We start from the raw sequence: 19,214 nt of genomic DNA, 5'->3' as shown, positions 1-19,214 counted from the left end.
TAAGAGATTTGTATCTAGCACATTAAGAACTCTGACAACTCAATAATAAAAAGACAACCCAATCAAAAATTGGGCAAATGACTTGAATAGACTGCTAATAGATTTCTCCAAGGAAGATATATAAATGGCCAAACAAGCAAAGGAAAAGAAGAGGCTCAACATCATTAGCCATTAGGGAAATGCAAATCAAAACCACAATGACATATCACTTCAGACACACTAGGATGGTTAAAATAAAAAAGACAAATAATAGCAAGTGTTAACAAGCATGTGGCGAAATCAGACCCCTCACACACTGCTAGTGGGAATGTAAAATGGTGAAGCCACTTTGGAAAACAATTTGGCAAATACTCAAAAGCTTAAACATAGAGTTACCCTGGTACTCAATAATTCCAGTCCTAGGTACTTGCTCAAGAGAAACAAAAACATATGGCCAAACAAAAATTTAAACATGAATGTTCAGAGTAGCATTATCCATAATAGCCCAAAAGTGGAAACAACTCAAATGTCCATCAACTGACAAATGGATAAACAAAATATGGTATATCCATACAATGGAACATATTCAGTCATACAAAGGAATGAAGTATTCATGGATAAGCCTTGAAACATTATGCTAAGTGAAAGAAACCAGTCAAAAGGTCACATAATATATGATTCCATTCATAGGAACGTCTAGAATAGGGAATCCATAGAGACAGAAAGTATATTAGTAGTTGCTTAGGACTAGGGGTTGGCAGTGGGAAAGAGGGATAAGCAAGATCATGAAAAAGTTCTAAAATTGACTGTGGTGATGATTGCCCATATCTGTGAATATACTAAAAGCCACTGAAAGTACATTTTAAATGGATAAATTGTATGTTATATGAATTCTACCTTAATGAAGCTGTTAAAAAATAAACAAAAGCAATCCAACCGAGAAAAACTCAGTAACAAAAAAAGAAAGAAAATCAAACAATCCAACTAGAAAATGGGCAAAAGACATGAGGAAACATTTCACTGAAGAGACTATACAGACGGCAAATAAGCACATGAAAAGTTGGTCAACATCATTAGTTGTTATAGAAATGCAAACTAAAAACACAATGAGATATCACTACGCAGCTATCAGAATGGCTAAAGCAAAAAATAGTGACACCACCAAACGCTGGTGAGGATGTGGAGAAACTGGATCACTCATACTTTCTTGGTGGGAATGAACATTTTTGGTGGAATAGTAATAGCTACTCTGAAAAACAGTTTGGCAGTTTCTTGAAGAAAAACTAAACAATGACCTAACAATTGCCCTTCTGGGAATTTTTCCCAGAGAAACAAAAATTTGTGTTCACACAAAAACCTATACACGAATGATTATAGCAGCTTTACTTATAACAGCCATTAAACTGAAAACAACCCAGATGACCTCTAAGAGGTAAATAGTAAAAACAGACTGTGGTGCAATAAACAATAAAAAGAACTACTGACGCATACAACAATCTGGATATATCTCCAGAGAGTTATGCTGAATGAAAAATGTCAATCCCAAAAGGTTATATACTATATGGTTCCATTTATATAACATTTTGAAATGACAAAATTATAGAAATGGAGAATAGGCTAGTGGTTGCCAAGGGTGGGCACAAGAGGGAAGTTGGTGTGGCTATAAAAGGGAAATGTGAAGGATCCTAGTGGTGATGGAAATGTTCTGTATCTTGACTGTGTCAATGTCAATATCCTGGCTGTGACATTGCACTAGGGTTTTGCAAGATGTTATCATTGAGAGAAACTGAGTAAAAGGTACATGGGATCTCTCTGTATTATTTCTTACAACTGCGTGTGAATCTACAATTATCTCAAAATAAAAGTTTAATTAAAGAACACAGTAGCAGACTTCTGGTTTCCAGTCTGGTATGTAAGGAGCTTAGAAGTTGCCACTCTATCCTAAGTAAAAAGCTCAACAAACTGAAAAGCCCACAGCTAATCTTAGATCCAGAAGAGAAGTGAGGGCACAGGGCAAACCACTGCCCCCTAAATTGGAGAGACATACAGGTGAATACAGAGAATCACAACTCACCGTAGCTGAAACCCATGAGCAGAAACTTCCATAGGAAGCAGTGCTGGGATAGAACGACCTCATCTGTAATAGATGACTTGCTAGAGGCTCAGCGAGTTTAAGGGGACCCAGACTCTAAGAGTTAAAAAGTCTAAGAGGACCCAGTCATGGGAGCCCCCACACTTTTGCAAGTTTTACTTCCTGAGTTTTTACCAGGTTCTCACAGTGAATATCAGAGAAAAATCCCCCAATGCTTCCGGCTGAGGGAGGGGGAAAGGAACCATTTTGAAATACACCAGAGCATTCTATTCTTCTTAACAAGGTTTGCCCTTAGGAGACACGATTTAACCAGAGTCTAACATGCTGGGCTTCTATCAGAACCTAACTGACCCAGGAGAAGGGAAATATCCAACTCTGGGCCCTCTCTAGCCTTCCATGTGGGAAAAGGGAAATACCATAATCAAAGCTTCCAATGACGAGGGAGAGTCCAAACCCAAAGGCACCAGCACGAAAGATATAGAAGGAGAAGACACCACTATAGACCCTACAGACATTAAAAGGATAAGAAAGAAACACTATGAACTACTCTGTGCCCACAAATTTGATAACCTAGAGAAAATGGACCAATTCTTTGAAAGAAACAATCTGCCAACATTCACACAAGAAAGCGACAATCTGAATAGGCATATGTCTATTACTTTAAAAACTGAATTAATAATTAATAATCTTCTGAAACAGAAATCACCAGGCCTAGATGAGTTCACTGGCGAATTCTACTGAACATTTAAGAAATTATGCCAATTCTCTACAATCTCTTTAACAAGACAGAAACAGAAGGAATACTTCTTAACTCATTATATGAAGCCAGAACTATCCTAATACAAAAACCAAAGACATTACAAGAAAATAGAACTATACGTTAGTATCTCTCATGAACATAGATGTAAAAATCCTCAACAAAGTATTAGTAAATCAAATCCAACAATGTATACACCACAACCCAGTAGGATTTATTCCAGGTATACAAGGCTGGTTCAACATTTAAAAATCACTTAATATAATCCATCACATCAACAGACTAAAGAAGAAAAATCATATGATCACATCAATAGATACAAAAAAAATTTGATAAAATCCAACATAAATTCATGTTAAAAACTCTCAGTAAACCAGGAATAGAGAGGAACTTCCTCAACTTGATAAAAACATCTACAAAAACCTACAACTAATATCACACTTAATGGTGAGAAACTAGCCACTTTCCCACTAAACTCAGGAACAAAGCAAGGAAGTCCTCTTTCAGCACTCATTTTTAACATTGTACTACAAGTCCTACCTAATGCAATAAGACAAGAAAAGGAAATAAAAAGTATATTGATTGGGAAGAAAAATAAAACTGTCTTTGTTCACAGATAACATGATGGCCTATGTAGAAAATCTGAAAGAACCAATGAAATCTGCTTGAATTAATAAGTATAGGCAAGGTTACAGGATACAAGGTTAATAAACAAAAGTTAATTGCTTTCCTAAATACCAGCAATGAACAAGTGGAATTCAACATTAAAAACACAATACCATTTACATTAGCACCCCAAAAAATGAAATACATAGGTATAAATCTAACAAAATATGTACAAGATCTATATGAGGAAAAATACAAAATTCTGATTAAAAAAGTCAAAGAACTACATAAATAGAGAGATATTCCATGTTAATGAATAGGAAGACTCAATACTGTCAAGATGTCAGTTCTCCCCATCTTGATCTTTAGATTCAATGTAATCTCAATCAAAGTCCCAGCAAGTTATTTTGTGGTTATTGACAAACTGATTCTAAAGTTTATACGGAGAGGCAAAAGACCGAGAATAGCCAACTCAATATTGAAAGACAAGAACAAAGTCAGAGGACTGACACTATCCAACTTCAAGTCTTACTATGAAGCTCCAGTAATCAAGACTGTATGACATTGGTGAAAGAATAGACAAATAGATCAACTGAAAAGAATAGAGAGCCCAGAAATAGATCCATATAAATATAGTCAACTGATCTTTGACAAGGGAACAAAGCAACACAATAAAACTAAGAGTCTCTTCAGCAAATGGTGCTGGAACAACTGGACATCCACATGCAAAAAAAAAAAAAAATCTAGACACAGACTTTAGACTCTTTACGAAAATTAACTCAAAATGGATCACAGACCTAAATGTAAAACACAAAATTATAAAAGACCTAGAAGATAACATAGGAGAAAATCTAGAAGACCTTGGATTTGGCGATAACTTTTTAGATACAACACAAAAGGCACAATTCGTGAAAGAAAATTGATAAGCCAGACTTCATTAAAATAAAAAATCTTTACTCTTTGAAAGACTCTGTCAAGAGAATAAGACAAGCCACAGATTAGGAGAAAATATTTTCAAAAGCTATATCTGATAAAGGACTGTTATCTAAAACATACAAAGAACTCTTAAAAGACAACAATAAGAAAAGAAACAACCCAGTTAAGGTTGGAGGCTGGTTGTCAGGAGAATCAACTATGTGATTAGAGGGTTGGAAGTTTCAGTCCCACCTCTCTGACCTCTAGGGTAGGGAGAGGAGCTGGAAGTTGAATCAATCACCCATGACCAATGATTTAATCACTCGTGCCCATGTAATGAAGCCTCCATAAAAATCCAAAAGGAGAGGGTTCAGAGAGCTTTCAGGTTGGGGAACCAGAACACTTCCATGTGCCACTGTGCCAGGCCCCAAACTTCATGAAGACAGAAGATCCTCTGCTCAGGACCTCATGCTCTGTATCTCTTCATCTGGCTGTTAATTCATATCCTTTAACATCATTTGTAATCAACTGGCAATGTAGTGAGTAAATGAGTTTCCTGAGTTCTTTGAGGTACTCTAGCAAATTAATTGAACCCAAGGAGGCGGTCATGGAAACCTGTGATTTATAGCCAGTCGGTCAGAAGTACAGGTAACAAACTGACTTGTCATTAGTATCCTGAGTTGGAGAAGGTTGTTGGAAACTCCAATTTGTAGCCCTTCAGTCAGAAGCCCAGGTAACAACTTGGGCTTGTGACCGGCATCTGAAGTGGAGGGAGGTCTTGTGGGACTGAACCCTTTCCCTTTGGAATCTGATGCTATCTCCAGGTAAATAGCGATAGAATTAAGTTGAATTGTAGGACACTCAGCTGGTGTCCTGAGCATTGCTTGGTGGTATAGGGGGAAAACCCCCCTCCATACATTGGAATTGGGCTCAGAACCCTTATGCTCCACACCATATGTCATTAGGGAAATGCAAATTAAAATAATAATGAGATACCACTACACACCTATTAGAATGGCCAAAGTCCAGAACACTGACAACACCAAATGCTGGCAAAGACGTGGAGCAATAGGAACTCTCATTCATTGCTGGTGGGAATGCAAAATAGTACAGCCACTTTGGAAGATAGTTTGTCAGTTTCTTACAAAACTAAACATACTCTTACTGTATGATCCAATAATCAAGCTCCTTGGTATTTACCCAGATTTTTATGTTCACACAAAACCTGCACACGGAGGTCTACAGCAACTTTATTCATAATCACTAAAAGTTGGAGGCAACCAAGGATGTCCTTCAGTAGGCAATGGATAAATAAACTATGGTACGTCCACACAATGGAATGTTATTCAGTGCTAAAAGGAAATGAACTATTAAGCCATGAAAAGATATGGAGGAAACTTAAATGTAACATGCATTTTGAAAAATGAAAGAAGCCAATCTGAAAAGCCTACTTACTACATGACTCCAACTATATGACAGTCTGGAAAAGGCAAAACTACGGAGACAGGAAAAATATCAATAGTTTCCAAGGATTGGGGGTGAGGGGAGGGATGAACATGTGGAGCACAGAGGATTTTTAGGGCACTGAAATTACTCTGTATAATACTCTCTTGGTGGATACATGTCATTATACATTTGTTCAAACCCATAGAATGTACAAGACCAAGAGTGAACTGTAATGTAAACTATGGACTTTGGGTGATAATGAGGTATCGATGTAGGTTCATCAATTGTAACAAATGTACCACTCTGATGGCAGGGAATGTTGATAAAGGGGGAGGCTATGCATGTGTCAGGGCAGGAGGCATGTAGGAAATTTCTTTATCTTCTCTCAATATTGCTGTGAATCTAAAACTGCCCTAAAACATAAAGTCTATGAAAAAAAATAGTACTTATAGGAAAAGCACAACACCCTTAAGAGTTCAATACAAATTTCAAAGGAACAGACAGCTAAATAAATATTGGAATACCTTACTCTCTTTGCCTGACAAAACTGTACATATCCTTCAAGGTGCAGCCCAAATACCACTTTCTTAGTGATGTCTTCCCCAACTCCAGGCATACTTAATCACTCCATTTCCTGCAATCCCAAACTGTCATCACAGTGCTAAGGCCATGTTATAGAATAGGAGTTCTCAAAATTCAGTGAGCATCAGAATCACCTGGGGGAGTTTGTTAAAATACAAATTTCTTGCCCTTGCCAAGATTTGGATTTGGAGATTCTGATTTGGAGCCTATGAATTTCTATTTCTAACACCATCCCAGCTGATGTTGATGCTGTGGGTTTGTGGACCACACTTATAGTAGCACTATTATAGTTCATTCTACAAGATGCTGGCTTCTGTAAGACTGAGAGCTCAACAAGGAATCTCCTTTCAGCACAAAGCAGGCACCGAAAAAATATCTTACTCTTTTTTGCTTCTTTTTATCAGCCTCTTCCTGTAAGTCTTGAAGGGCCATTTGCACAAGCTTCATGTCCAAGTCCTGCTCTTCTCTGTAACCCTGCTGAATTTTCTCCATCTTCTCTTGGAGGGCTTTTTGCAAAGCAGTCTTAATTTCCCTTTTTGTCTTCTGTGTCTTTAGCTTATCCTGTTCATTCTCAAGTTTCACCTGTGCTTTGTCCTTTTCCTAAGGTAGAACAATAATGAAGATCATGCATCAGTACAGTCCGACAAAACAAACAAGTTAATACATTGCATTTAGCAGATGAGAATAAAGGGTTTCTTGGAAATACACACACCTGGATTTAGAGGGACTATAAGAAATAAAATTTGTCTTTTCATTGCTGAGTTAGCAACAAGGCTTTGTGAAATTGCTGTGTGTATGTGTGTGTGTTTGATTACACACTATAGTTTTGGAGTTCAAAATGCATAAAAGTATAAAGAGAAATCACCTTTAATCCTAGTACCCATCACCCACCACCACTGTCAACATTTCCGTGTATTGGCCTTTTAGACTTTCCTCTTCTATGCACATCTAGATTTGGATACATTATTAAGCAGCAATAAGAGTCCAAAAATGGAAATGTGCACATCAGCTAAATATAGAAAATTAAATTTTAGGCATTTTGTTCTTTAAAAGTATTCTCTCGGGGCTGGCCTGGTGGCACAGCGGTTAATTTCGCACGTTCCGCTTCTTGGCAGCCTGGGGTTCACCGGTTCAGATCCCGGGTGTGGACATGGCACCGCTTGGCAAAAAGCCATGCTGTGGTAGGCATCCCACATATAAAGTAGAGGAAGATGGGCATGGATGTTAGCTCAGGGCCAGTCTTCCTCAGCAAAAAGAGGAGGATTGGCAGTAGTTAGCTCAGTTAAAAATAAAAATAAATAAAAGTATTCTCATTGCTCTCATTTTCTTATCTTTCTGACCCTCTTGGCTGTCTTAATTGCCTGGCCAGTCAAGCAGTTTTAACTGGAGCACCAACGCAGTTAGGCATTGTAGGTTTGGTAGAAAATCTGGGTATGTTATAAACAGGCATCAGTCCTCCTGCCAGAGACAGCTGAACTCCCCTGGAGGGATAAGTACTTGCCCAGCTGGGACAGGAGAGGATGTAGCAATAGTGAGGATGGGACACAATTCCCAATTTGACTTGATTTAACCAAGACTCACAACAGGCATGATTACTACGATTACTGATTTGTGAGAGGGGAATTATATGCTACACTTTTCCATTAATGCCATGAGCAGTAAATCCACACTGAATTTTGAAAGTCAAATGAGATAAAGTGAAAATGCTCTGCTGTATCTAAGGAAAAGCAATGGGCATCAAACACGAAAGCCAGTGGAATAGCAGGTTACACTTTTTTAAAAGTAAGGTTGACTACATCAGGAGGAAGCAATCAGCCAAATCCAGACTATGAGATGGTAGGGATGGGATGGGGGAGAGCTGTTCAAGAGTAAGAGACCTAAAACTAGTTTACCATGTCTTGGCTTCACCAGCATAGTTCTGATTTTACACCTGTTGTGCTCAGGTAATGAATTTATTGCACCCTTTCTATCTCAAATGTTCCCTGGTTTGAATAATAAGCAGTCACTCTTTCTAAAAGAGACTTAAAACAACCATGTTTAGATTCTGATTTAAGTGTCAAATAATTTAGACAATGATGGAAATTTAATGCTGATTTTAGATGATAAAAAGGAATTATTATTTTTTTCCTCAGGTATGATATTGGCATTGTATAAGAAAATGTTCTTAATTATGTTGTTGAGATGCATACTTGAGATGTAATTAAGGAAGAAGTGACATATCTTGGATTTTTTTAAAAACATGAAAACAGAGCGAGTAGGGAGGATATAGGAAACCAGTACGGCAAATATAACGGCTACTGAAACTGGGAGATGGTACATGGGGGTCATTGTTATATTACTGTGATTTATAAGAAATATATATTTGGTCATTCAGATGACCAAAATACATTTCTCAGATATATTTGGTCTTTATCCACAGTTCCTGGCTCATGGCTCCCAAAACTCTCAGAATTTCCTGAGTGGTAAGAGCAATAGGAGCTTCTGTGCTCACTTTCTGACTCCCATCCCTCCAAGGCTGAGGGCTGGTTGCCAGGTGACCCAGTCATGTGATCAGAGGATTGCACCTCTGAGTCCCACTCAATGGCCGGTAACTTAATCATGACTAGGTAATGAAGCCTCCATAACAACCTAAAAGGACAGCTCATTGGCCCTTTTTTGGAGAGCTTCTAGTTTGGGGAACCAGAACACTTCCACTGCCACTGTGCCAAGCCCCAAGCTCTACAAGGACAGAAACTCCTTGGCTCGGGACCTCACCCTGTGTATCCTTTCATCTAGCTGTTGATTCATATCCTTTAATATCCTTTGTAATAAATTGGTAATCTAGTAAGTAAATAGGTTTTCTTGACTTCTGTGAGCTATTCTAGCAAATTAATTGAACCCAAGGAGGGGGTCGTGGGAACCTTTGACTTATAGCCAGTCAGTCAGAAGTACAGGCAACAACCTGGACTTGAGACTGGCATCCTCAGTTGGAGAGGGTTGTTGGAACCTCCAGTTTACAGCAGGTCAGTCAGAAGGGCAGATAACAACCTGGGCTTGTGGCTGGCATCCGAAGTGGAGAGCAGTCTTGTGCAACTGAGCTCTTTACCTGTGGAATCTGATTCTATCTCTGGGGAGACTGTCAGAATTGAGTTGAATTCTCCAACACCCTGCTGGCATCTGGAACTGCTTGTCGGTGTGGGGAAGCCTACACACACACATTGGAATTGGGTCGAGGAACTCTTTGCAACTGTATTCTCCACTTCCATGCATTTGAAAATGTTCATAATAAAACATTAAAAAGGGTGGAATTCACACAAATTCTCAAAAATTACAAAATAATAGGGATAAATAATCTATCAGTGACTGCCAGGGGTTAGGGTTGAGGGAGGTTTTAACTATAAAAGAGTAGCTGGAAGGAGTTTCTTTGGATGATGGAACAGTTCTGTATCTTGATTTTGGTAGTGGTTACATAAATCTATATATCTGATAAAATTTCACAGAACTATTACCCTTTCTCCCCCAAAGAGTGCATGCAAAAACTGATGAAATCCAAAGAAGGTTTAATTTAGTTGAATAAGGAAAAACTTTAGTTGAAAGTACTACAACAATGTTAATTTCCTGGCTTTTATAGTTATAATATATATAAACATACATATAATCTTTGGTTATATAATGGTACACAGGAACTCTTTACTATTTTTTGCAACTTCTTGTGAGTCTAAAATTATTTCCAAAAAAATGTTCAAAACAAATTTTTTAAAGGAAGGTAGAAATAGAGATAGCTAAGTGTAGTACAATAAAAAATAAATATTTGGTCTTTGTCCCCCATTCCTGGCACATAGTTCCTAAAACCCTTGGAATCTCCAAAGTGGTAAGACTTTCTTTTGTATCCTAATGAGATGACTAGTGGCTGGCTTCCCGAGATAGCTTCAGGATGGGGGCTGGTAACCAGAAAGACCAAACTATGTGATTAGAGAGTTGGAACTTTCAGCTCCACCCATCAACTTCCAGGGCAGAGAGAGGGGCTAGAGATTGAGTTCAATCACCAATGGCCTAGGATTTAGTCAATCATGCCTACATAATGACACCGCCATAAAAACCCTCAAATAACAGGGTTCAGAGAGCTGGGTTGGTGAACACATCAAGGTATTGAGAATACGGTGTGCCCAGAGAGGGCATGGAAGCTCTATGTATCGTCTCCCATACCTTGCCATATGCATCTCTTCCGTTTGGCTGTTCCTAAGTTGTGTCCTTTATAATAAACTGGTAATAGTAAGTAAAGCACTTTCCTGAGTCCACTGAGTTATTTTAGTGAACTATTAAAAGTGAAGGGGAGGGTCCTGCCCAGTGGCACAGCGGTTAAGTTCGCACATTCTGCTTTGGCGGCCCAGGGTTCACTGGTTCGAATCCCGGGTGTGGACCTATGCACTGCTTGGCAAGCCATGCTGTGGTAGAAGTCCCACATATAATGTAGAGGACGATAGGCATGGGTGTTAGCTCAGGGCCAGTCTTCCTCAGCAAAAAGAGGAGGATTGCAGCAGATGTTAGCTCAGGGCTAATCTTCCTCAAAAAAGAAAATAGTGAAGGGGAGTCATGAGAACCTCTGACTTTATAGTCAAGTTGAACAGAAGTGTAGGTAACCTGGGGACCCACTACTTGAAACTGGCATCTGAAGTGGAGGCAGTGTTGCGGGACTGAGACCTTACACCTGTGGAGTCTGATGCTATTTCCAGTTAGTGTCAGAACTGAATTGAATTGGAGGACACCTAGCTGGTGTCCACAGAGAATCAGAGAATTGTTTAGTGTGAGGAAAAACCCCCACACATTTGATGTCAGAAGTGTTGTGAGTAAAAATGGCTCACTACGTATCTTACACCAGAGGATGCACATATATAAGGCAGTTTGGGGCCCAGTATTTTGATTTTCTTAGAGAAGCTAAAATATTTAGCATCGTCTACTAAACTCTTCAAAAGAAACGTCTCAAACCCAGAGAATGGGGCTGGCCCTGTGGCTGAGTGGTTAAGTTCGCGCGCTCTGCTGCAGGCGGCCCAGTGTTTCGTTGGTTCGAATCCTGGGTGCGGACATGGCATATCAAACCATGCTGAGGCAGCGTCCCACATGCCACAACTAGAAGGACCCACAACGAAGAATATACAACTATGTACCGGGGGGCTTTGGGGAGAAAAAGGAAAAAAATAAAATCTTTAAAAAAAAAAAACCCAGAGAAGGCTTCTAGAGCTCTGAAATACCTTACCTTTGACATTTCTTATGGTTCCAAATTTCAATACTTGAGTTTTCCCAGGAAAATAATACCTTTTTTCCTAAATTTAATGGTGTTGAAGTACCAGTTCTGAAAGCTTTTTTATATACATATAAAATTGCTACTTTTCTGATGCTTTCATGCATTTCCAGTGACAGCTCTAATTTCTGTACAGCAGGGGCTACAATCTTGTTGGAAAGAAATTATTGATGTTGGTGGCCAGGAGATCACTGTAGCTGTTGTACAGCACTTTACATATGGTTTGGAAACTGCCAATTATCCATATCAAAGAATGGGGGGATGTTGCCAAATTGCCACTAGCCTTCCACGGCATTGCTAATGATTACCCCATTTCATCCTCACAACAAAGACAAGCGCTCTTTTGCCTCATTTTTCAGATAAAGAAACTGAGTCACAGCAGTCCCCTATACAAGGAGACGGCACTGTTAGCTGGGCCTTGAAATCCAAGGCTCTGACCACGGTCTGTTGCCCTGTGAACCAGCCCAGGCCATCAGACAAACTGTACAGTAACAGGCCTACAAACTACGCAGTATACCCACTGAGCAGATCATCCTGTGACAAGCATTTTAAAAGACCCACCACAAGGCGCGCCTCTTCTTCCTTCAGTCGTTGCTCTGCCTGCCTTTGCGCCTTGATGCTGGTGATCTGGGCATTCAGCCCCAGGCGCGTGTTCTCCACCAGCTCTTTCTGTCTCCTTGCCTCTTCGGCTTCTCGCTTTTCCTTGGCTAATCGGTCTTCCTCCCAGAGCTTTGAGAACATCTGTTCTTCCACCAGTTTTTGCCTTTTCAGCTCCTCATTAAATGCAACCTGTGCTTTCCGCTCCTCGCACACCTTCTTCTCATGGATACAAGACAACTCAACACGGAGCTCCTCACAGCGTTCCCTGAAAGGAGAATTTTAAAAAAGCAAAACCCAGCCTTTCAGGAGACACCGCTCTATTTAAGCACATATCTGCACAGACACTGAAGTAAGAAAAGTAAAAGACCAGCATGTAGGCCATCTGAGCAGAGGAAACATGTGAGGGAGCAGCAGGGAGGCAGGCACCATGATGTCACAGACAAAAAATAGGCACTGGAGTCAGGCAGAGCAGGCTTTCACACCTAGTTTTGACATTTTTTTTGTGACCTCGGATCAAAAACTTGCCCTGTCTGAGCCTGTTTTGTCTCTTCATCTGTAAAAGAACTGTCTTTCAAGGTTCTGGTAAGGATCAGAGGTAATGGATGTAAACACCTGGTAGATAACAGAAGCTCAATAAATGATGACTATTAGAGGAAACAGAGGGATAGAGGAAATAGAAGGGGGACGGGTCCCTGCAATATTGCAAGAGGATTAAGGCTTTGGTAGGAAGATAGCCCACATGCATGTCCAAGGAAAGATCCAAGGGTAGAGTCAGCATATTATAGTGAGGCTCCCCCATTGCCCTGATTCCTCGCAGGGCACAAGTCCACTGAAGGGGTTTCTGCCAGGGTCGTAAAAACAGCCCTGTTGTTGCCTTTCATACCCAAGTTCATGTCACCATTAAAGAAGAAATGCTTTTTCAGTAAGTGTTTAGACCTTGTCCTTTCTTTCAGTCTTAGTCATTCAAATTTCTTCAAAAGTTCTTCATTGAGCCCATTTTTAATTTAAGAGCTGTGATATTCAACACTGTCTATACTTTAGAATTACTCAGGGATATTTTCAAAGTCCCCCTCTCTCCTTTTCCCTCCCTCCTTCTCAGATGAGACTTGTTAAATCAGAATATCCAGAGGTAGGATGCAGGCATCTGTGTTCTTCCGGAGCACCTCAGGAGATTTGGGCAGACAGCCAAGTTTGAGAACCTCTGATTGAAGGCACTGTTTATAAACATCAAGTCTTCCTGGTTTCTAAATCAAATTCTGCACCAAGAAGCTGAAGTTTGGAGAATGGGCTCAATAAAGAACTTTTGAAGAAGTTTGACTTGCTAAGATTGAAAGAAAGGATGTCTAAAGTCTTATTGCAAGAGTGGCCAATACCACACAAATTGACATTTGTCAAATACTGTTGAGTATTGTTCACCATTTGACAAGGATTAGTCTCATTTCCCTAACTAAACTGGAATCTCTTTGAGGGCTGGGACTCAGGAATATATTTCAGGAATATATGTCCCATACTACCTACCCAATGCCCAATAAATAATTGTTGGTTTAACTGATACATAATCATACTGATTAGCAACATAAGTGATAACCAGCAGTTATCCATATTCTGTGGAAGGCTTAAAAAGATAACAAGCTGAAATTGCTAGATTACCAAAAAAACAAAATACACTTTAACATTGAAAAATGAATTCATCTGCCTGAAATTGATCAGTGAAATTCTCAGAACTGGCCATGATAACTTATTAAAGTCCTTCCCAATCCTGTGATTCATACTCCTACAAAGTTATTCAATTAATTAAAAATCTGAAGCCTAAGAATAACAAGTATGGCTTATGATATTTTTTCTTTTTAAAAAAATTCTTTCTTCCTAAGTACAAAACTAATACATGATCATTGCAGGAAAACTGGAAAATATAGAGAAGTATGAAAACACTAAAAATAACACTTAATCCTACTACCAAGAGATAACCACTATTAGCATGGTAATGTGTTTCTTTCCGGTCTTATGTATGTACATTTTTATTAGAGTTGAAGTCATTCTGCATACCTATATCTGTATCTCCTTGTATCTTAACTTTTCCACCTAACATTATATTGGGAATGTTTCGTCACGAAAAATTCCTTCAAATAATTTCTAACTTTAAAACTTTATTACAGCTTGCCAAGCTGTGCAACATAGGCTGGAACCTATAAATCACAGTTTATTTAAACATTTCCCTATTTGATGAACATACAGGTTACTTCTTTTATTATAATGTTGCAATGAGCATTCTTTTTTTTTCTTTCTTTCAAAATTGGCACCTGAGCTAACGGCTGTTGCCAATCGTTTTTTTTTTCTTCTTCTCCCCAAAGCCCCCCAGTTCATAGTTGTATATTGTAGTTGTGGGTCCTTCTAGTTGTACTACGTGGGATGCTGCCTCAGCATGGCTTGATGAGCGGTGATAGGTCCACCCCCAGGATCCGAACCAGAGAAACCCTGGGCTGCCAAAGGGGAGCTCACAAACTTAACCCCTCAGCCACAGGGCTGGCCCAACAATGAACACTCTTAAATGTAGCTCTTTCTACTTATCTCTGATGATTTCCTTAAGGTAATTTCCTTCCTTAAGAAAAAATCAGAGTACAAAAACATTGGTAAGGCAGTTGACGCATGCTGCCAAGAAAGCCTGAATTAACAGTATATGAAGAGCCCATATCAAGTATTTCCTTAGATCAGTAGGTCTTCAAACTTTTTTTTGCTGAGGAAGATTCGCCCTGAGCTAACATCCACTGCCAATCTTCCTCTCTTTGTATGTGAGCCACTACCACAGGATGGTCACTGCCAAATGAGTGTTATAGGTCTGTACCCGGGAACTGAAACCGGGTCACTGAAGTGGAGCGCACTGAACTTAACTACTAGCCCACTGGGGTTGGCCCCAAACTTTTTTGATTATGTATCACTTTCAGTAGAAAAGTTCTTAGCACCCACAAACAAATGATTATTTATAAATTATATGCCATTATTACTATGTAACTATATTATAAAATTATTAAATATATGCAAAAATTAAAATTAAAAAGAGATGAGATAAAATACATCAAATATTTTCCTCCTCCACCCTAATGATTCACCCATTCATTTGACCTAGGGAACCCTTGATTTAGGGATGCTCACTTTTATCTACAGATAGATAGAATATCTATTTTAACGATAACAATCATTGATAAAAGGGACTTACTGTTTGTGAGTGCTTTATATGGTACTTTCACAAATAAAATCTTATTTCACCCTCACAAGTGCCTTCTAACTTAGATGGGGCAGCAAGTATTATTCCGATTTTAGAGTTAAAGCAATTGAAACTCAGGGAGCCTAAGTATCTTCCCAAGCCACATAGTGCAACAAACACTATTGCAAGTTCATTATTATTATTATCCCTGGTTTACAGATGAGGAAATGGAGGCACAGAGCAGTTAAGCATCTTACATAAGTTCATACATTTAATACAGTATGTAGTAGAGCTGGGACTGAAGACCTGAAGTCTGGTCCTAGATTTTAAGTTCTTTGGTACTTCATTAAATCATGTCTGCCAGTAATTGACAGAGGCAGGACTACTCTCAAGTGTTCTGACCACATCCTAGGGTATTTATTTAATAAAAACACTCCAAAACAAAGCCAAAAAATGCCTACCTTAATCTGGGGTCTAATCACTAACTGTGTATAAATATAGGACACTTAAAAATAAATTTCATGAGGTACCAAAAGCATGATCCATAAAAAGGAGGCATTGATCCATAAAAGAGGTATTGATAAATTGTATTTCATCAAAATTAAAATCTTTCTCTCTATCAAAGACCCTGTTAAGAGGATAAAAAACAAGCTACAGAGTAGGAAAAAATATTTCCAAACCCCATATCCTGCAAATGTCTCTGTGCTAGAATATGTAAAGAACTCCCAAAAATTAATACCTAATCCAACTATAAAATGGGCAAAAGACACAAAGAGACATTTCACCAAAGAGGATACACAGATGGCAAATAAGCATATGAAAAGTTATTCAACATCACCAGCCATTAGGGAAATGCCAATTAAGACCACAATGAGATATCACTACATGCTTCCGTTCTAATAGTGACAATATCAAAAGCTGACAAGTGTGTGGAAAAACTTGATCTTGTACATATTAGTGGTGGGAATATAAAATGGCACAGCCACACTGGAAAACAGTTTGGCAGTTTCTTAAAAAAAACAAACATACAAATAAGACACAACAATAGCATATGGCAATTATCCTAGAGAAACGAAAAACACAAAAACCTGTGCACAAATGTTCGTAGCAGATTCGACTATGATAGCTAAAAACTAGAAACAACCAAAATGTCCTTCAATAAGTGAATGGTTTACACAAACTTACGTATATCCATACAATGGAATACTACTCAGCAATAAAAAGGACAAACTAGTGATACATGCAGCAATTTGGATGGACCTCAAAGGCATTACATTGAGTGAAAAAGTCAGTCTCAAAAGAGCACATATTTTATGATTCCATTTACACACTGTTCTTAAAATGGTGAAATTACGGAGATGGAGAAGAGATTAGTGGTTGCCTGAGGTTAGGAATGATGGGGTTGAGAGTGGTGGGTACAACTATAAAGGGGTAGCATCAGGGAGACCTTTGTGGTGACAGAATAGTTCTGTATCTTAATTGTGGTGGTGGGTTAGCTGGATCTATACATGTGATAAAATGGCGTGGAACTATACATTCATATTGTACCAATGTCAATTCTTTGTTTAATATTATATTATAGTTATGTAAGATATAAACATTGGAGGAAACTGGGGCAGGGGTACTTGGGACCTCTGTGCTATCTTTGTAATTTCCATGAATATATAATGATTTAAAGATTAAAAAAAGTTTTAAATCACTGGTTATCTTGTCATTATTATTCATTTCATTATTATTACTGAAAATAATTTCACTGTTTAGAGGTCTTGGAGCACTAAAACTGACCCATTCCAGGTATCAAATATTATAGGTATGCCACTGAATATACCTAACAGAAATGAATACATGCGTCCACCAAAAGACATGTAGAAGAATGTTCACAGCAGCTTTTATTTATAAGTGTCTCAGACTGGAGATAACTGAAATGCCTATCACCTGGAGCATGAATAAATAAATTGTGGTATATTCATACAATGGAATACAAAAAGGAGGAGGAGGGAAAGGGGGAAGAAGAATTTCATCTTGCTTTATATATATAATAAACCTTCAATTATATTTTCAGTAATGGGGCCGGATTTAGCATCCTTGGTCAAAATTTAACCCTGGCCCTTCACTCTCATAATTAATTAAAACTATGCTTGCTGTTCTATGTTGAAGAGTTGGCAGTATTGCATTAAAAACACTGAAAACAGTTTGTTTTCAGATAAATTATATTGCCGTAGGATATAACTGTTTCCTCAAAAATTCTAACCATTCATCTAACTAGCAAGTTATACAACTTCTTGTATATTCAGTTATGCAAGATTTATCTATGAAATCTATAAAATGTTACCAAATTAATGACTATTTTAAGAGCACAAACCACTTATGAAACTTCATTTTTCTTACTATGTTGAGAAACATTTACTAGGGAGTGGAAAATATATGAATGGTCCATTGAAATTCACTTGCTGGTGTCCCCTTTGTCCCTCACAGCATCTTTTCCTCCAGCAGCCAGTAGAGAGTGTCCAAATCCTACCAAGGACAGTGAGGCTAGGAAATCTAAGCCTAATCCTTTCTTGGTCACTGCAAGCTTGAAGACCTAGGCAAATTACTATCTGTGGAACTCAAATTACCCATCTGCAAGATGGGGAGAGTGGCAATTCCCGTCTGGCCATATGCATCATTAATCTGGTTTTCTTCACTGCCCTCCTTCAGCAGCTCCCTAAGCCCTGAAATGTCCCATTCTCTCCAATTTTAGCAGTTTAATTTACTCTGTTAGCAGCTGCATCTGCAATTTGTGTGCACTATTCATTGCAATAGCTTACTTCTCCTTTGTACCTCTACTAGGATGGTTTAGGGCAGTCTATATGATTAATAGCAACTTCATGGCAGAGAGAGAGGAGACGGCAAAAGCTTTGTCTCTGAACAATGTCTTGATTCCTCCATATGCCTGGTTTCGCTGTTTTCTCACACTTTGTTGACCTTCAGATTTCTCACCACAAATGTTGAGTGCAGTGCAAAATGAATTCTTGTATTCCTTCTGTATTCTAGTAGACTTTAACTCAGGGTTTACATTTACTTTATCTTGGACCATTCTGCTCCTGAATCCAAAGTAACATGATACACAACCTGCCCCACTCACACTTGGTGACCTGATAGCCTATGTGACCTTCCGTTTTTTTTGTGAAGCCCATCAATCCACTATTCAATCATAGGGCCTGACACGAAGTAGGGAAAATATTGAATGAATGCTAATGGCTATGTTTTAAACATTTCCAGGTAGTATTTGAATTTTAAAAATCCCTTCTGAAGAAAAAAATCTTTGTCAGTTACTCTAAACTTAAAAGACTGATAAAGTGGATGACTTGGGGCATTCCATGGGTCACATGATGTGATCATCACAAGACATCAAGAGACATGAATGAAAAAAGGGGGCAAAATGAACAAAACATCCTGAGATATATAATAACTATTCTTGATGTTCACACTCTTAGAAGGAAGTATCAGAGTTACTGAAAATATAACTGAGGAATTACATATGTAATAAAATTATAAATTATAAATATGGAAATATGTTCTTGTTCTAAGAGCTATAGATCTAAGAAGAAGTGAAACACATTGAGACTTTTTAGTATGTCTTTGCTTTATAGGTAAGAAATCTCTCACAGTTTGTGAAATTAAAAGCACTTGCCAAGCTCTTGATGATATAACACTATAGACCATCTCAGAAGCACTTCCTTTGGTACTTCCATACAAATCTTCCTTCTGTAAGTGC

At 38.5% G+C, this 19,214-nt stretch overlaps 1 protein-coding gene across 1 annotated transcript in view; it reads right to left on the bottom strand.

Moving 5' to 3' along the window:
- CFAP53 (cilia and flagella associated protein 53) overlaps positions 1 to 19,214 on the bottom strand; it is a 42,806-nt gene that overhangs the window by 11,976 nt on the left and 11,616 nt on the right. Inside the window, exons 4-5 of the mRNA XM_046671139.1 lie at positions 12,217 to 12,520; positions 6,759 to 6,977 (exon numbers count right to left, since the gene is read on the bottom strand). Coding sequence (XP_046527095.1) covers positions 6,759 to 6,977; positions 12,217 to 12,520 — 523 coding nt within the window. The remainder of the gene's footprint in view (positions 1 to 6,758; positions 6,978 to 12,216; positions 12,521 to 19,214) is intronic.

This window comes from Equus quagga, chromosome 9, assembly GCF_021613505.1.
Source record: "Equus quagga isolate Etosha38 chromosome 9, UCLA_HA_Equagga_1.0, whole genome shotgun sequence".
NCBI classification, from domain to species: domain Eukaryota; kingdom Metazoa; phylum Chordata; class Mammalia; order Perissodactyla; family Equidae; genus Equus; species Equus quagga.
Note: the sequence above shows the minus strand (reverse complement) of the source record. Positions and strands in the feature narration are given on the sequence as shown.